A 16,745-nucleotide genomic window follows, 5' to 3' on the forward strand; every position below is an offset into this window, starting at 1 on the left:
TCCGCCCCAGGCAGGCCCCGCCCCTCTGCCCGACTCGGAACCCCGCCTCTAGGTCTGACTCCGCCCCGAGCGCCGGCAGCGTTCTCTCCCCCCCCCCGACCAGCGTCCTACGGACCTGAGAAGCTTGATGATGGCACCACAACTCGCAGGTACGAAACACCCTCAGTTACTCCCACCCCACCAGGCACAGTACCAGCGCCACTTCCGTACCCAGCCTTGCTGTTGGAACTCAGTCCTGGAGAAAAGTAACTGATGCTCTAATGAGCAGATGGGGATGGCGATATGGATCGTGTTTTTAAAACACAGGACATTTTATTACAGTGTAATCGAAGCAGACGCACTTTTCACTCAACGGAAATTAACTCTGCATACACTGGCTCAAACTCAGACCTGATGACATCTAGGTCTTGTGAGGGCCGCGGCCTCTGCTCCCCGACACTTCAGTTTTGCCAGGGGCATATACTCTACCTCCTGGCTCAATGACCCTCTGACATTGAAACCTCGCCGACTCTTTCCTTCTTACCCCTCTCCCCATACTAGATGGATCCCTGATTGGGCTTTGGGGGGGGGGTCTCACATGAGCCCCTCAAGGCAGGACAGGAGATTAAGGTTTTGGGGGGCCCAAATCTTACTCAATTTTAGAACCCTCAAAAATAATTCTAGTAATTCTAATAATTCAGAAGTGAGTGTTTATTTGGAGCAGGAACAGAAAGGGGCTTAAACTTCATCACCTTCCAGTTAATCCATCTCAACCCTAACCACCACTGTCCTGTCTCCTGTCTCATCTATCTACCCGCCTCCATTCAGCCTGACTCTGAGGCAGGCAAGGCCCAGACAGCCCTGGCCACAGCTGAGGAAAGGGCAAGTAGACACACAGGGCTCTCAGTCCTTAGCTCACCACATGTCTGTGAGATAGTGGGGTTCTGCCTGTAAGCCTCCAACCCTTTTGATCTACAACCCCACTTCCGAGGCCCCACCCACGGCTGCTTGAGGGAAGGTACAGGATACTGGGGAGGCTCCAAGGCTATAAATCTGATGAAAGGCAATTCATAAAGGTTTAAAGTAGAGTGATTACAAAGAGGAAAGCCCATCCCCCGCCTGTCCTTGAGCTCCTGCTCTCAGAGTGTCAGTGGTCTTGGGCCTGCTCCCCCAAATCAGAAGAGTCTGGCCCTCAGGTCACCCAGCCTCTTTCTCAGGGGTGCAGAGAGAGTAAGTGCTGGATTGTAGGGTTCTCTTGCCATCTTTCCACCTTCATCTGAGCTCTCCTTTCCCCAGTGGCTCACCCCAGCCCACCCCCAGGTGAAACAAGGAAACTCAAGGCTTTCCTCCACCTGTTCTGCATCCTCAGGATGGCTCCCTGACCACAGATCTATGCCTAGGCCCCAACTCATGTTAAGCAATGTTCATATTCACTCCAGGACAAGTGAGAACCCGGTTCTCTACCCCCTAGTCCTACCCAGCATCAGCACTGTAGCCCAGCATCCCCTTACTTACTTACACACACACACACACACACACACACACACACAGAGTGAGAGGCTCAGGAGCAGCTGAATTACACCACAAACTTATTCTTGGCTAGGGAGTTGCTCTTGGTGGCAGTGTCTGCATGGGCCTGGTACCCAATGACGATCTTCGTGGAGAGGCCCAGGCGCTCTTTGTACACACGCCTGGGGGAGGAGTAGGAGAGGAAATTAAATAGTCAGCAGCAAGTCCTGGAGATCACCTGGGACCCTGGGTCCTTTGCCCATACGTCCTACCCTAGTTCCAGCCACCATCACTCTTGTGACGTCTTACCCATGTGGAAACCCAAAATATGACTCTTTACGCAAAAGAAAAGAGTCCTGCTGGAAACAGCTTGAAATCTGGATTCCAAACCCTCATATACATGGGTAAGGAAAAAGGAGGAGCTGACATGGAGAGTTCCAGAGGTCTCCCTCACAGGCCAAGCCACACCACCCTCAACTCCTCCCCTGGAAGAGACCCTGTGCCAGAGATATCACTCACCCAATGTGCAGCACGCCCGCCTGGTTCTCTGCCTCCCTGGTCCACACAGCAATCTTGTCTCCTTTGGTTCGGATGTTGATGACAGCCCCACACACCTCCCGGCTGTGCTCCTCAAAGCTCTCCCCGATCAGACAGAGCAGCTGGGGCCAAAAGGAAGGATGGTGAGACCTCCACCTCAGTTACAGGGACTGCCCCACTATCCTTGATGGTGCCACCACACCAGCCAGCCTCTTCTCTTGGGGACCTCCCCCGCCTTCCCTCCCCTCCCAACCTCCACTCACGGTCTCCAGCCACAGGCGGTCCAGCTCACTGTGACGCTGCTGCTTGGCAAGACTGACCAGCCAGCGGCCACCCCTCTTATTCCTGCTATCTTCCCACATGGGCTCAATGCCATCCTAAGAGGTGGAATGACAAATCAACTGCCTCCCTTTCTTCAAAGGGAAGTGGGGACCCAACCATCTTCCCAGGCACTGCTCTGACCCCTAAATAAGCCTCAGTAGGCTAAGTTCCCTCTTGCTTCCATTCCCTCTGTATGGGCAGCTTCCACCATCAGCCACTCGACCTCCCAGACCCTCCTATGAGCTCCCACAATCCCCTGATCCTCAACACTGGTCATCTTTTGTAGCCTTGTCATATATATGTGTATGTTTGTCTCTTTTGCTGAACTGAGCTCCTTGAGGCAGGAGTTCAAAAGGGGGAGGGTTGATTAAGGAAGCCTCTGGGGCTACCCTAGTGTGTGGAAGACCAGACATCCCAGGCTGGGCACAGACCCCCTGGGGAAGTCTTTAAACACTGATGTCAGGGCCCCACAGCACACACCTGCTAGGTCAGCACCTCCAGGGATGGGCCTGGACACTGATGAGGAGTGTCCTCGGGCAATTCTGATGCATATGCCTAGTTCAGGAGCCAGGCCAGAAACCTGGGCTCCTTCTCCTGGTTCCCCCTTCTCCCCTCTCCCCTTCCAGACTCATAAATGTCCTATAAGTACAGCTCTAGTCTGACACTCTACCCAAGCTTCTGTATATAGCATTTCCTCAGATTGGAAGTCCCACCTTGGCTCTGAGGAAGGCTGTCTGTGGCACCCCACCCCCAAACTCTCCATGAGGGAGGAATGCAGAAGCTGAGCTGAGGAGAATCAGCCCTCCTGTGGCCTGAGGGGGCGGGTGGGCAGAGCTTACCTTGAACAGGGCGTAGTCACAGCCAGAAGAGAGCTTACTGGCCAGCTGGATGTGACTGTACATCCTGGAGAGAGCCCCCCACCCCGCCCCAATCCAGGCTGAAAGTCCAGACTTTTTAAGGCCTGGTTCCAACCTGCCTCACCGCCCCAACTTCTTACCAGACCCCACTGTTTTCCACCCACCTTCAGGCCTCCAAGCCTTTGCTCACTCACCCTTCTCACCAACTCCTTGCCCCCTTCTATCTCTACTTACCCAAACCGTCAAATCCCACCTTCTCCCTGGAGCCTTCCCTGACCATCCAAACCCCTCAGGAGGCTTTTAGAGCCCCAGTGCCGGGGCAGGGGGTGTTTTGGGATTCACCCATGGACACTATCAAGCAGCCTAATCCTCACTTTGTGGCTGAGACCAGCTCAGAGAGGGGAAAGAACTTGTCCAGAGTCACAAAGCCAAGGAGTGGCAGAGTCAGGGTCAACTCCTGGCTCCTCCCACCTCTCAGACTCTCTTCCAGGTGTGCAGGATGGTTTGGTGTTGATCTGGCTGTATTTCATGGACGCAACACACACACACACAAAAGCTTCCATGCTGTTCTGGTGTCTCAGCTCCTCCCCTGAGACTCTCTTCCCTAAGCCCCAAGAAGTTTTCAGGGGGGCCTAGATCCTAGTCCCAGTGACCCCCACCCCCAAGCAGAACCCACCAAGCCCCAGCCCTCAGCAAATGCTGAGAGGTCGCAGGGAGGGCTGGAAAGCGGTGTAGGAAACAGCTCCCTGGAGGGGTAGGGTCTAGGAAGGACCCCCCTGGCTCTGGCCTCCTCTACCAGCAACAGACACTCACGCCCAAAAGTCCTCCACGGTGTCAAACTTGGTGACCAGATGCAGGTTGTCCTGCCAGGCTCGGCTGCGGTCATTCTTGAAGAACCATAGAGCCCACCTGGGGATAGGAGAGGCCAGGAGGAAGCAGCGAGCCCCTCCCAGGCCCAGAACCTGCAGCAGGTGCTGGCAGGGAAGTCCCACCCCTTCAAGTATAAATAAGGAGATGGGATTTAGGCACGGCCTCTGCACGGTGACTGGAGTCAGTGATCCTGAAAGGCTAGGACAGGATGGGGGAATTGAAGCCAGAATCTCTACTGGGTTAAGGCCAGAAGAACCAACAGGACCCAAGTCTTAGGCTAGCTCTGACCTTTCTTGGATGAGGGAGTGGGGGCAAGAGAGCAAGGCCGGGTGCAAGGCCACAAAGCCTGCCTTACCTGTTCAGCAGCGGGTGTAACTCCAACTTGATCCCCTGGGGGCCCCCATCCTGGGCTTCCTTCCTCCTCTGGGACAGCTGAGCCCCAGGGGGATTCAGAGCTCCCTCAGCCATCAGGACAGCCACTGCTGCCCCCTCTTTCTCTTCCTCTTTCTCCTCCTTCTCTTCCCAGTTTTGGATTCCACCCTCAGCCTCTCCAATCTGACCAAAGAAAGAAATCAGGGTGAACAGCGAGCTCCAGCCCAGCCACCCCAGCCCCGTCTCTTGCTACATGAGGGGCAGGAAGGTGGACTCACAGGGCTAGCAGTAGCCATGCAGCTGCTTGGGCTTCGTCCCATTTGGCCCCCAGCTGCGGGCTTTTAACTCACTCGTGCCACCCCACCCCCCAGAGCATGGGATGGGGAGGAGTCAGCGTGGTGTTGGAGGAGCTCAGAGGGGAAAGGGCTTGTGCTATGCCTTCCATCGGCAGGCATTTAGTGAGCACCTTCCGCATGCAGGGTGGGAGGGGGACAGTGTGACCAGACAAACCCAGCCCTCACCCATAGGGTGCTGGCCATGCGAGGGCTGGGACACATGAAGCTAAAGGTCAATATTAGGGGTCTGCCCCTAGTGCAATCACATCTCACAGAGGACAGGCCTAGAGTTTAAAGTGGACCATTCCAGAAATGGCAGAAACAGCAGCTCTGACAGTGTTCATAGCCAGGTCAGACCTTACACACACATTGGGGTATCTGTTTGTCTCTGTTGCCATTCTTTTGGCTACCAATGTCATCTGACACCCACGTTTATCTGGTTTCTGGGAACATCTGAGTTTTTTAAAATACACAATGATTTTGGGGCGCCTGAGTGGCTCAGTCAGGTTAAGCATCCGACTTCAGCTCAGGTCGTGATCTCCTGGTTCGTGAGTTTGAGCCCCGCATGGGGCTCTGCGCTGAGAGCCTGGAGCCTGCTTCAGATTCTATGTCTCCCTCTCTCTCTGCCCCTCCCCCACTCACGCTCTGTCTTTCTCTCTCTAAAAATTTTTAAAATGTTTTTAAATACATAATCATTTAGAAATAGGGAGACTGTATATTAAAAATCTACATTTTTGGTTACTCTTGAAAATTTGGGAAAGTCTCATGACACTGGAGCCTCCACCTCACGGATCCACAATCCGATATGCAGCCCCCCCCAACCACTGGCCCACTGCACTCCTGTTCTTCTGAGTGTTCTCAGCATTGATAGGGAAGGGGGAGGGGCAGTGCAACAGTCACATAGCCTAGGTTCAAATCCTGTCTGCCTGACTTCAGCCAAGTACCTGAACCTCAGAGTTTTCAGTTTCCCTGTCTTTACAATAGGAATGTTAATGATATATAATTCAGAAGCTTTCTGTATTAAATGATATAAAATACATAAAGCCCCTAAAACAGGGCCTGCTGCAGTGGTCAATACAAATCAGCTGAGGGCTACCTTAGGGTGCAGGAGGGAGGGGTGGGGAGGGGAAGAGGGAGGAAAAGCTCTGGCTACCCTTTCCATGCCTTCTCAGTAGCACCCTTTTCTGCAAGGGCTGAGGCCTCCCCAAATTTCTTAAGGCTTCTCACCCTCCCCTTGGCCACTTTTAGGGTCTGAGATCTATAAAGTGACCAGTCTCTTCCCTTCTCCCACACCCAGGGAAGTCCATGACCACCTGGAGTCAATATCTGCCCAACCCCCATCTCCTAAGCTCTCAGTACCTGCCAGGCATGGGGGTAGGTGCTAGAAGGAGTGAGGAGCAAATAATGAGTGACCCCTGTGCTCTGCTCTATCAGGGGAGCCAGACATCAGGTCCTCTCACAAAGACCTGTGTAATCACTAACGCAGACCTCTGAAGGAAAGGAATTTGCAGATGGGAAAAGATAAAGTCCACAACCTGAACTGGGGGATTTAGAGCCGCAGTTCTCAAAAAAAAAAAAAAAAAAAAAAAAAAGAGAGAGTGGTGGTTCTCAAGTGCACAGATCAGAATCACCTGCAGGGTTTGTCAAACAAGCTGCTGGGCCCTACCCCCAGAATTTGATTCCTTAGCCCTGGGCTTGGACCTGAAAATTGGCATTTCTCTCTCTTTTTTTTAACGTTTACTTATTTTTGAGAGAGACACAGTGCAAGCGGGGGAAGGGCAGAGAAAGAGGGAGACACAGAATCTGAAGCAGGCTCCAGGCTCTGACTTGTCAGCACAGAGCCCAACACGGGCCTCCAGCTCACGAACCATGAGATCATGACCTGAGCCGAAGTCAGACACTTAACTGAATGACCCACCCAGGTGCCCCTAAGAATTGGCATTTCTTTATTTAAAAAAAAAATTTTTTTAGTTTTTATTTAAAAAAAAATTTTTTTTAATGTTTATTTATTTTTGAGAGAGACAGAGACAGAATGTGAGTGGGTTAGGGGCAGAGAGAGAGGGAGACACAGAAGCAGAAGCAGGCTCCAGGCTCTGAGCTGTCAGCACAGAGCCCGACATGGGGTTGAACTCACGAGCTGTGAGATCATGACCTGAGCCAAAGTCAGACGCTCAACCGACTGAGCCACCCAGGCGCCCCTAAAAAATTTTTTTTAACGTTTATTTATTTTTGAAGGAGAGAGACAGAGTGTGAGTGGGGGAGGGGCAGAGAGGGAGACACAGAATCAGAAGAGCAGGCTCCAGGTTCTGAGCTGTCAGCACAGAGCCCGACGCAGGGCTCAAACTCACGAACTGTAAGATCATGACCTGAGCTGAAGTCAGACGCTTAACCGACTGAGCCACCCAGGCACCCCAAGAATTGGCATTTCTAAGAAGTTCCTTGAGGATGCTGGTCAGGAATCCCATTTTGAGAACCACTAGCTTAGAGGCAGTTCATGGATGAGGTGATGTTTGAGCTGATACCTAAGGCATGAGCAAGAGTTAACTAGGTGGGTGGAGAAGGGCATGTCAGGGAGCAGCATGTGCAAAGGCCCTGGGGCAAAGGGAACATGGGACACTGGAGGAAAAAAAAGGAAGACCAGTGTGGCTGATGCCTAAAGGAGAAAGGGATAGTAGGTCTTGATCTTAGGAAAGTGAAGGGCCACTGAATGCTTCGGGTGGCTATAGATGGGCTTTCCAGCAAGTTCTTTGGGCTGCTGTGTAGGAAACAGACCCTGTGGTAGCAAGAGGGAGTGGAAGAAGATCTATTAGGTGGTTAATGTAATTGTCCAGGTGACAAATCTGGTGACAGGGAAGATAGAACATGATGGATTTCAGAGGTGTTTAGAGGAAGACTGTGGTGTTTGGTGATGGATAGGCTCTGGAGAGGTGAGGCACAGTGTCCCAACTACCTGCTGCTACATAATAAACCATCCCCAAATTAATGGCTTAAAACAGCAATAATCATCTATTTTGCTCACAGATCTACAATTCAGGCCATGCTCAATAGGGACAGCTCACCTCTGCTCCAAAGTGCTGTCAGTTGGAGTGGCTTCCAGGCTGGGGCTGGAGTCATCTGCTCACTCAGTGGGGCAGTTGATGCTGGCTGTCAGCTGGAACCTCAGCTGGGAGTGTTGGCTGGGACAACTCTATGTACCTCTCCATGTGGCCACTTGGCCTCCTCACAGCATGGTGGCTAGGTTCCCAGAAGCGGCATCCCAAGAGTTGGGAAGCAGAGGCTGCCAGTTCCTTAAGGCCTGGGCCCAAAGCCTGGCACATCATGTCCGCTGTATTCTATTAGTGTCCCAGGGCCCACATTCAAAGACAGGGACATAATCCCACTGCCCAATTGGAAGAGTATCAAAGAATTTTGGACAGAGAATGCACTGGAGGAGGGCCAGGCTTGGGGAAAGATCATGAATCTAGATCTGATGGAGAAAAGGGGAGAAAGGACCCTCTTCAAGTGCCAGACATGGTCTTAGCTGCCTTAGAGTCCTGGCCTAGAGCCTGGCATGGAACGGCCCTGCTAGCCACAGTCCCCCTTCCCACCATCTTCCACATTTTCCAGCATGGGGCAGCCCATGGAGTCTGGAGTTAGGTGACTAAGGAAAGACCCCAGAAGCAACCCCCCTGGTCCCATGGGGTCCTATGGGTTGAACAAGCTGGGGCTCTTGAACCCCAATCCTACCATACCGTTCCTGAAATGTCTTGAATTTGCCCATTCCTCTTACTTCCCACTGTCCCAGCTCCAGGCAAGCCCTGCCATCTCTGGCCTCGGCCACTGCCCAAATCTCTCCTAACATTCTCCTTGCTCCTACTTTCCACCTCCCTATAGAACATTCTCCACTTGCCTCAGAGGGCTCATTTTAAATATTAATCTGATCACTTAAATCCTCTGTTTAAAACCCTCCAGGACACCCAGGGTGTGATCCAAAGTCCAGGTTCTGGGCCTGCTAGTTTCTGCATGATCCAGCCTCACAGTACCTCAAGCACACTGATCCTCCAACAGGCCAGATTTGCTCCTGCCTCAGGGCCTTTGCACTTGCCATGTCTCTTCCAATTTTTGTGTGACTGACTTCTCTTTGTCCTTCAGGGCTTCGCTCAAATGTCATCTTTTTTTTTAAGCTTATTTTTATTTATTTTGAGAGAGATATAGAGAGCAAACAGGGGAGGGAAAGAGAGAGAGGGAGACAGAATACCAAGCAGGCTCCATGCCCTGTCAGCACAGAGCCCGATATGGGGTTTGAACTCACAAACTATGAGATCCTGACCTGAGCCAAAATCAAGAATCGGATGCTTGACTGAACCATCCAGGCTCCCCTCAAATGTCACCTTCGTAGAGAGGTCCTCCCTGACCATCTTATCTAAAGTAGACCACTCTCCATAGCATAATTTATGGAGTTGTTAAGTCACTATGTTGTACACCTGAAACTAATTAACATTTTGTGTCAACTAGACTTCAATAAAAAATAAAGTAGACCATTGTCCCCCATGCAGTCTTTAACTCATCACTGTTTTATTTCCTTTTTAGCCCTTAGCATCACTCATTCTGTCAGCTATCCGGTCAACAAATACCGACCTAGCAGTTACTTTGTGTCAGGCACTGTTTTAGGCCCTGGGGAACACAGATGTGAACTAAATTGATGGGTCCTCCTGCTTCACAAGGCCCTGGGAGTAAGCCCTTGGACTTCATCACTGCTCTGTCAGCCCTTGCCATTTCGTGATCTCCTCCAGTCATGGGCATCAAACGTCACATATACAATATACCCCTGGTCCTACGTGAAATCCAGAAGAGCACATCCAACAGCCTCTTCACAGCTCCACCCAAGTATCTAATGTGCATCTGTCTCAGGCTTATTGTATCCAAAGTGCAATTCCTGGGGCGCCTGGGTGCTCAGTCGGTTAAGCGTCCGACTTTGGCTCAGGTCACAATCTTGTGGTTTGTAGGTGTGAGCCGTGTGTCAGGCTCCGTGCTGACAGCTCAGAGCCTGGAGCCTGCTTCGGATTCTGTGTCTCCCTCTCTCTCTGCCCCTCCCCTGCTCGTGCTCTGTCTCTCTCTCTCTCTCTCTCTCTCTCTCTCTCTCTCTCTCTCTCTCTGTCTCAAATAAATAAACATTTAAAAAAACATTTAAAAAAACCAAAGTGCAATTCCTGACTTTCTTCTGTCTCCTGTCCCCAGACCTGCTCCTCCTATCATCTTCTCCATCCTCCCAATTGCTCATCCAAAAATTCTGGAATGATCCTGGACTCCTCTCTTTCTAGCTCATCAGCACATCATTATGTCCAGCTCTACTTTTTTAATGTTTTTATTTATTTTTGAGAAAGAGAAAACGAGCAGAGTAAGGGCAGAAAGGGAGGGGGACAGAAGATCCAAAGTGGGCTCCTCGCAGAAAGCAGCAAGCCTGATCCAGGGCTCAAACTCACGAACCGTCACCAACCGGGAGATCATGACCTGAGCAGAAGGTGGTCACTCAACCGACTGAGCCACCCTGGCGCCCCAGTTCTACTTTAAAACATATCCAGGATCCAGCCACTTCCATCCACCTCCCGTCACCCCAGCCCAAGTGGCTGTCATCTTCCCTGTATTATGGTGATGGCACCTGAACTGGCCCCCACCCGCCTTTGCCTAGGAGCAATCTGCTCCCTACACAGCAGCCGTTAAAAATGAAAGGGGTGCCTAGGTGGCTCATGGCTCGGTCAGTTAAGCGACTGACTCTTGATTTTGGCTCAGGCCATGATCCCAGGGTTGTAGGATCGAGTTCTGCGTTGGGCTAGTGCTGAATGCAGAGCTTGCTTATGATTCTCTCTCTCTCTCCCTCCCTCTCTCTGCCCCTCTTCCCTGCTTGTGCGCTCTCGCTCTCTCTCTCTCTCTCTCTCTCTCTCTCTCTCTGTCAAAAAAAAGGAAAAAGATCACAGGGCTCCTCTGCTCCCAGGAGAGGGTTTGCACGGCCCCAGAATCGCCCTGCCTCCTCTCCTACTCCCTGTGCTCCAGCCGCGCCACCTCCCGGATGGTCTTTGTTCAGGGCCCACTCCTGCCTTGGGACCTTACACCGGTCCTGCCCTCAATTCCTAACTCAGGTAAGGCCTTCCCTGCCCGCTGTATGTAACTGTCCAAGCCATTAGCTCCACGCCAGCACTTTCCATGCCCTTCCTTACTCTTCGCTTCCTGTCCCAGCACAGCACCTCCCGACACACCATATAGTTCACTTATTTATTTTACTTATCTGCCTCCTTCTACTAGAACATAAGAACCCAGGCCTCTTTCCTTCACAGCTGTGTTCTCTAGTACCTAAAGTAGGGCCTGGCTCTTAGCAAGGACTCGGAGGTCAGAGTGAGGAGACAGGATTGACCATTAGATGTAGCAAGGTGGACATCCCTGATTTGGACAAGAGCAACACAAACGAAAGCATCTTATTTGGTCACTAGTTCTTTTGGTGTCTGTCACTTCCTACCAGAATGTTAAGTTTTAGAAAAGCAAGGACTTCATTGGTCTTGTTTTCTGCTGAATCTCTGGTACCCAGAACAGTACCTGGCACATGGCGGGCACTCAGGAAAAGCTGATTGAAAACAGTAGATGCCAGTGGCCAGTCATAGGACTTCTCCTCTTTGGGTGTTGGTTCCAACATCTGGAAAATGGGATTGAAAATTCCTGTTCTAAAGGACTGATTTTAGGGATTGATGATATAATGGCTGTCGTGCCTGGGACACGGTAGGTGTTCAATAAATATCACATTCCTCTCTCTGTTTCCAGCCCCCACCGGCCTGCCTCTCCCCCCACTCCCCACCCTGAGGCCTCTGGACAGCCGGAATGTTGATGAATGTTTAATCGCACCGGCAGGCACCACACACAGTGTTGTAAAGGCCCATCTGGATTTTCGCAAAACCCAGGAAGGGCTGGGATCACCAGGAGCCTCATGATCCTCTTAAGAGGATGCTTTCTGCTCCAGCTGCTCCAGCTGTTCCAGTGAGGATTTTCTCCCAGCCCTGCCCCCCCCCTCCCCCGCCAAGCTTCGAAAACCAGAGTTCTCCTTAGTATATTCTCAGGAAGAGGAGAGGGAAGAGAGGAATGGAGAGACCCATTTTCCTGGGGGAGAGAGAATGGAAACAAGGAGGGGGTCCCTGAGAACTCACATGTTTAGGGCGTGGCCAGAAAGAAGCCCAGGGGCCTGCCCTAAAGGGGGAAGGGGGAGCATGTGGGCTGCAGTGTGATACAGGGTGAAGTATCCGTTGTGCTGGAAAGTGGCGGCCCAGTAAGTATGCTCCTTCTCCTGGAGATAGTACACGTAGAGAGAGACCAAAAAAAAAAAAAAAAAAAAAAAAAAAAGCAGCAGATGTTAACACCTGGTGAATCTAGATGAAGAATATTTGGGTATTGATTTTATTAACACTGCAATTTTTCTGAAGATTTTATTCACTGTACTATGCTTGCAACTTTTCTCTAGGTTTGAAGTTTTTCCAAATAAAAACAGTTGGGGGCAAAGAGAAATAGTGACAAAGATGCTAGTGGCCCACTCAGTGACCATTGTCCCCTTGTCATACTTTGGCTCTGGGAAGTCGTATGCCTGGCTAGATGACCACAATTTTCCAGCCTCCCTACAGCTAGGCATAGCCAAGAGACATGCAGAAGTTGTTAGCTTCCAAAAATTCCTCGTGAGAGAGACAACTGGCAGGTGTTCTTTTACCCTACTTCCCCTCCTCCTGCTTTCTGCATAGATATGATGGCTGGAGCTGCGGCAGCCATCTTGGACCATGAGATGACCTTGAAGGTAGAATCCATGTACTAAGAATGGTGGAGCAGGAAGAAAGGAGTCTAGTTCCTGATGAATCTGGACTTTTCCACCTGCTGGATCCTCTGCCAAGAATGCTCACCATCACTTACTTGTAGGGTCCTTCTCATCTTTCAAACCCCAGCCAGAGTGTCACTTTCTCCTGGAGGTTTTCTGTAGGTGCCCCTTCCTTCCTGGGCTCCCACAGCCCTTGTGCTGCTGTTAAAGTCCCTGATAGCCACTTGCTGTGAATCCGAGGACTCGTTGCTACTCATCGCTTTGGCCCCTCGGTAGCATTTAACCAGCTCTCCCTCTAATCCTCTTGGTATCCCTACTACTACTCCTTCCAGCTTCTCCTCTTCCCCGTGCTGCTCCATCTCAGTCTGTTAGCCAGGTCCCCTGCCCCTGGCCACACAGGAAGTTTGCAGTGCCTCAGGATTCTGTTCTGGACTCTCTCCTTTTCACTCTCCAGGTTCTCCTGTGCAACGGCACCCTCCCCATGGCTCCAGCCACCACCTCTGTGCTAATGACCCCAAATCCAGCAGTGTGCTAGGCTGGCTTAGACCAGCTTATGAGAGCAGTTATTAAATCTTCAGGAATTTCGGAGCCAGGTGTAAAGTCATTATTGAAAAATTAAATTCTATAAACTTATGGTTATATAAAAATTATGTTTAAAACATAATAAACACTCGGGGTGCCTGGGTGGCTCAGTGGGTTGAGCGTCTGACTTCAGCTCAGGTCACGATCCCACAGCTTGTGAGGCCAAGCCCCGCGTCAGACTCTGTGCTGACATCTCGGAGCCTGGGGCCTGCTTCAGATTCTGTGCCTCCCTCTCTCTCTCTGCCCCAACCCACTCACATTCTGTCTCTGTCTCTCTCAAAAATAGGTAAACATTAAAAATGATAATAAAACACAACGGACACTCAAAACAGAACTTTCTAATTATTTTACTATTTTCCATTTTCTCTTTTCCATTTACTATTTTCTATTTTCTTAAGATTGTTTTTACCTATTTTGTCTGTATGGTGAAAATACCGTAAAAGGCCATACTATGGCCCATCTCTTCCCAATTCTCTGCTCTGTGACAGTGAAATCAATCATGGCGGGGGGGGGGGGGATTTACCCCATGGATGTGGGCAACCTCTACAAACCAAGGTACTTCTCTGCTTAGAAAGCCATGTGTTAAAGATTTCCTAGTACACCATGGCCCAGGTCTGTATGTGGAGCCAGCCCTGGGTGACTTCCTGAGCTCCAGACTCAGACATCCTACTGTCTGCCAAACACCTCCTCTAGTTCATCTGTCAAGCACCACACAGTCAGCCCCAATCATGCCCCAAACAAGCTCCCCATCATCCCCACCCCCGAGGCTGCCCCATCTCCTCAATGCCTGTTTCATTTTGCAATAGCATCTCTCACCTGATGTCCTGGGAACCTTCCCCGACTCATCCCTCTCCCTCTTCCCCAACACCTAAGTTCCCTCCTGAATAATACCCAACTGTCCCTCCAGCCCTCCTCCAGCCTTCCTTCAGCTTCCATGGTTCAGTCTCCATCATCCCTCCTGTGGATTCTGCCCCAGCTATCTTGTGATCTTGCTGTGTCCTATATCCAACCCACCTCTATTTAGTCCCACAAAACGCAAATCGCATTTTGGTCTCTCTTGTGCTTAAAATCCTCAGTGACTTCCCAGTTCCTACAGTTGGAAGTACAGATACCCTTCACGTGGTCTTTCTCTCTTCCTCCTGTCCCTCCTGCTTGGTCCTTCTTCATCACCGATTCTGACATTCAGGGGCTCTTAGTCAAGAGTCACAAAAATTGCTTCTGGCTAATTTACGTAGATAAGGATTTTATTATCCGACACTGGAGAGCTCAGCAACTCTCCAGGAAGGCCAGAGAGTCCCCCTTCAAGACCACACTGCCTGGAATAACGCCCCAAATCACACGCCAAGCAGACCCCCTGCCGCTACAGCCCCCCTGCGGATAAGGCAGCTTTTCCTGTTGGTGCTGGACACTCCCAGAAGCAGTGTCACCGCTGCCTGTGGTCCCTGGTAGGAGCTGCTACCACCAATATCACCTGCCCTCACCAGAGCAGACTGCCCTCCTTCCCTGATTCTTCGGGTTCCAAGTCTGGGACTGGCCTGTCTGGGGTTGAAGTCACAGGTCTTGGCTGCAAGAAAGGCTAAGAAAAAACTGTCAGCTCCTAGAGGGGGAGATGGACCCTGGCTCCTAAGGTGGGAGATTCCCCCCAACATAGGAAGGGGAGAGTGTCAATGCTGAGGGCTCAAAAATAATGACAAATGTCCCTTATGCTAGCTTTTAATACTATACAAGTAAAATACTATTCAAAGTAAAATAACCAAGCAGCATAAGAAGGAAGGTGATAAAATGTAAAACTTTCTCTCCCTGAGTGTTCTCAGCCCCACTTGCCAGGGGCAACTACTGTGAACAGTGTTTTGGAAGTCTTTGCTGGTGTGGTCCTTATATATCTGGATATAAGTAAACGTGTACATATTTGTATATAAGGGGTCTGTATATAACTATGTGTACGTATGTATCAAAATTGACTAGTTCCACTGGGGCGCCTGGGTGGCGCAGTCGGTTAAGCGTCCGACTTCAGCCAGGTCACGATCTCGCGGTCCGGGAGTTCGAGCCCCGCGTCGGGCTCTGGGCTGATGGCTCAGAGCCTGGAGCCTGTTTCTGATTCTGTGTCTCCCTCTCTCTCTGCCCCTCCCCCGTTCATGCTCTGTCTCTCTCTGTCCCAAAAATAAATAAACGTTGAAAAAAAAAATTAAAAAAAAAAAATTGACTAGTTCCATACATGATGGTTTAGCACGTCAAGCTGTCACTTTACACTATTTCTTGCTACACTCCATGTCAGTACACATGGGTCCTGCTCATCCTTTGTAACAGCAACATAGCATTTCACTGGGTGGATGTAACACACTTCACTAGCCAGTCCTCTATGGATGGACACAGATTATTTCCAGTGCTGCAGTGAACATCCTTGCACAAATGTCTCGCATGTTTGTGTGAGTAAATCCAAGGAATAAATTCCTGGAAGGGGAACTGTTGGCTCAAAAGGAGCATGCATTTATGTTTTTGGTAAACATTGCCAAACTGCCTTCCAAAAAGCATGCACCAATTTGCAGCTCTAGCAGTGGCCTATGAACACTTTATTCCAGGCCCTGCACAGTCTGGCTGCCTCCTCACCTATCACCTGTCACTTGTACACCCTGCATTTCCAGCCACAGTGCCTTTGCCCATGCTATGCCCACAGCCTAAAATACCCTTCCTGCCTGTCTTCCAGGTAAAAATCTTACCTCTCTCAGGAGACCTATCACAGATGTCACCTCCTCTGTGTAGACTTCCCTGACTCCCCTAAGCTGCCAGAGTCCCCTTCCTCTAGGATCCCATAGCTTCTTGGGCATAATTATGTCATAGCTCCAACTGAGGGCCTATGTGTGCCTGGCATTCTATGGCCATTTGACAATCACCACCATAACACACACACACACACACACACACACACACACACACACACACAAAGTGGTCTTGTCCACCTCCTCATTCCTTCCTGGTTCTCCAGCTGCCCTTCCTTTTATCTATTCCCAAGCACCGTCCTGTCTCAGTGCCTTTGCACTTGCCAATTCCCTCTCTGGATCTGTCCATGTTGGCCTAGGTCCCTCTCTGGGGTCTCTGCTCCCATTGGCCTCCTCATAGAGGTCTTCCCTGGACACTCTGTCCCAAGTCCCCCCTCTAGTCATTCTGTTACATCAGCCGTTCATTATCTTCATAACACTCCTCACAAGCTGAAACAATCTTCTTAGGTGTAAGTGTTGACATGTTTGTTTTCTGTCCTGTGTCCCACTTCTGCACACACACAAACACATCATTGTAAACTCCCCAAGGACAGGGACCTTGTTTTCCTTTTCCACTGTCTCCATTGCCTCAAACTTACCTGGCACCTGTCTAAATTCTCAATCAACCTTCGTTGAGCGAATCATCCATCATCCACTATTTTACAGAAAAAGAAACTGGGGTTCAGAAAGGAGAGCTGAGTAGCCCCAGGTCCCACAGTTAATAAAAGCACAGCTGAGATTCGAACCCCTTGAATCCCAAAGGCAACTACATGCAGTTTTTTTTCCCTACTCTTGGCACTCTGCA

General features: G+C 50.6%; 1 protein-coding gene across 1 annotated transcript; it reads right to left on the minus strand.

The window, feature by feature from the left end:
- Positions 1-675: 675 nt before the first annotated feature.
- Positions 676-4,984, minus strand: EIF4E1B (eukaryotic translation initiation factor 4E family member 1B). Its single transcript, XM_045447741.1, has 7 exons — positions 4,967-4,984; positions 4,429-4,694; positions 4,017-4,112; positions 3,186-3,249; positions 2,289-2,402; positions 2,008-2,147; positions 676-1,670 (listed from the first exon to the last, which is right to left on the minus strand). The coding sequence occupies exons 1-7, from the start codon at positions 4,982-4,984 to the stop codon at positions 1,556-1,558; spliced, it is 813 nt and encodes a 270-aa protein (XP_045303697.1). The 3' UTR covers positions 676-1,555.
- Between the last annotated feature and the right edge of the window lie 11,761 nt (positions 4,985-16,745).

The sequence above is a fragment of the Leopardus geoffroyi genome, chromosome A1 (assembly GCF_018350155.1).
Source record: "Leopardus geoffroyi isolate Oge1 chromosome A1, O.geoffroyi_Oge1_pat1.0, whole genome shotgun sequence".
NCBI classification, from domain to species: domain Eukaryota; kingdom Metazoa; phylum Chordata; class Mammalia; order Carnivora; family Felidae; genus Leopardus; species Leopardus geoffroyi.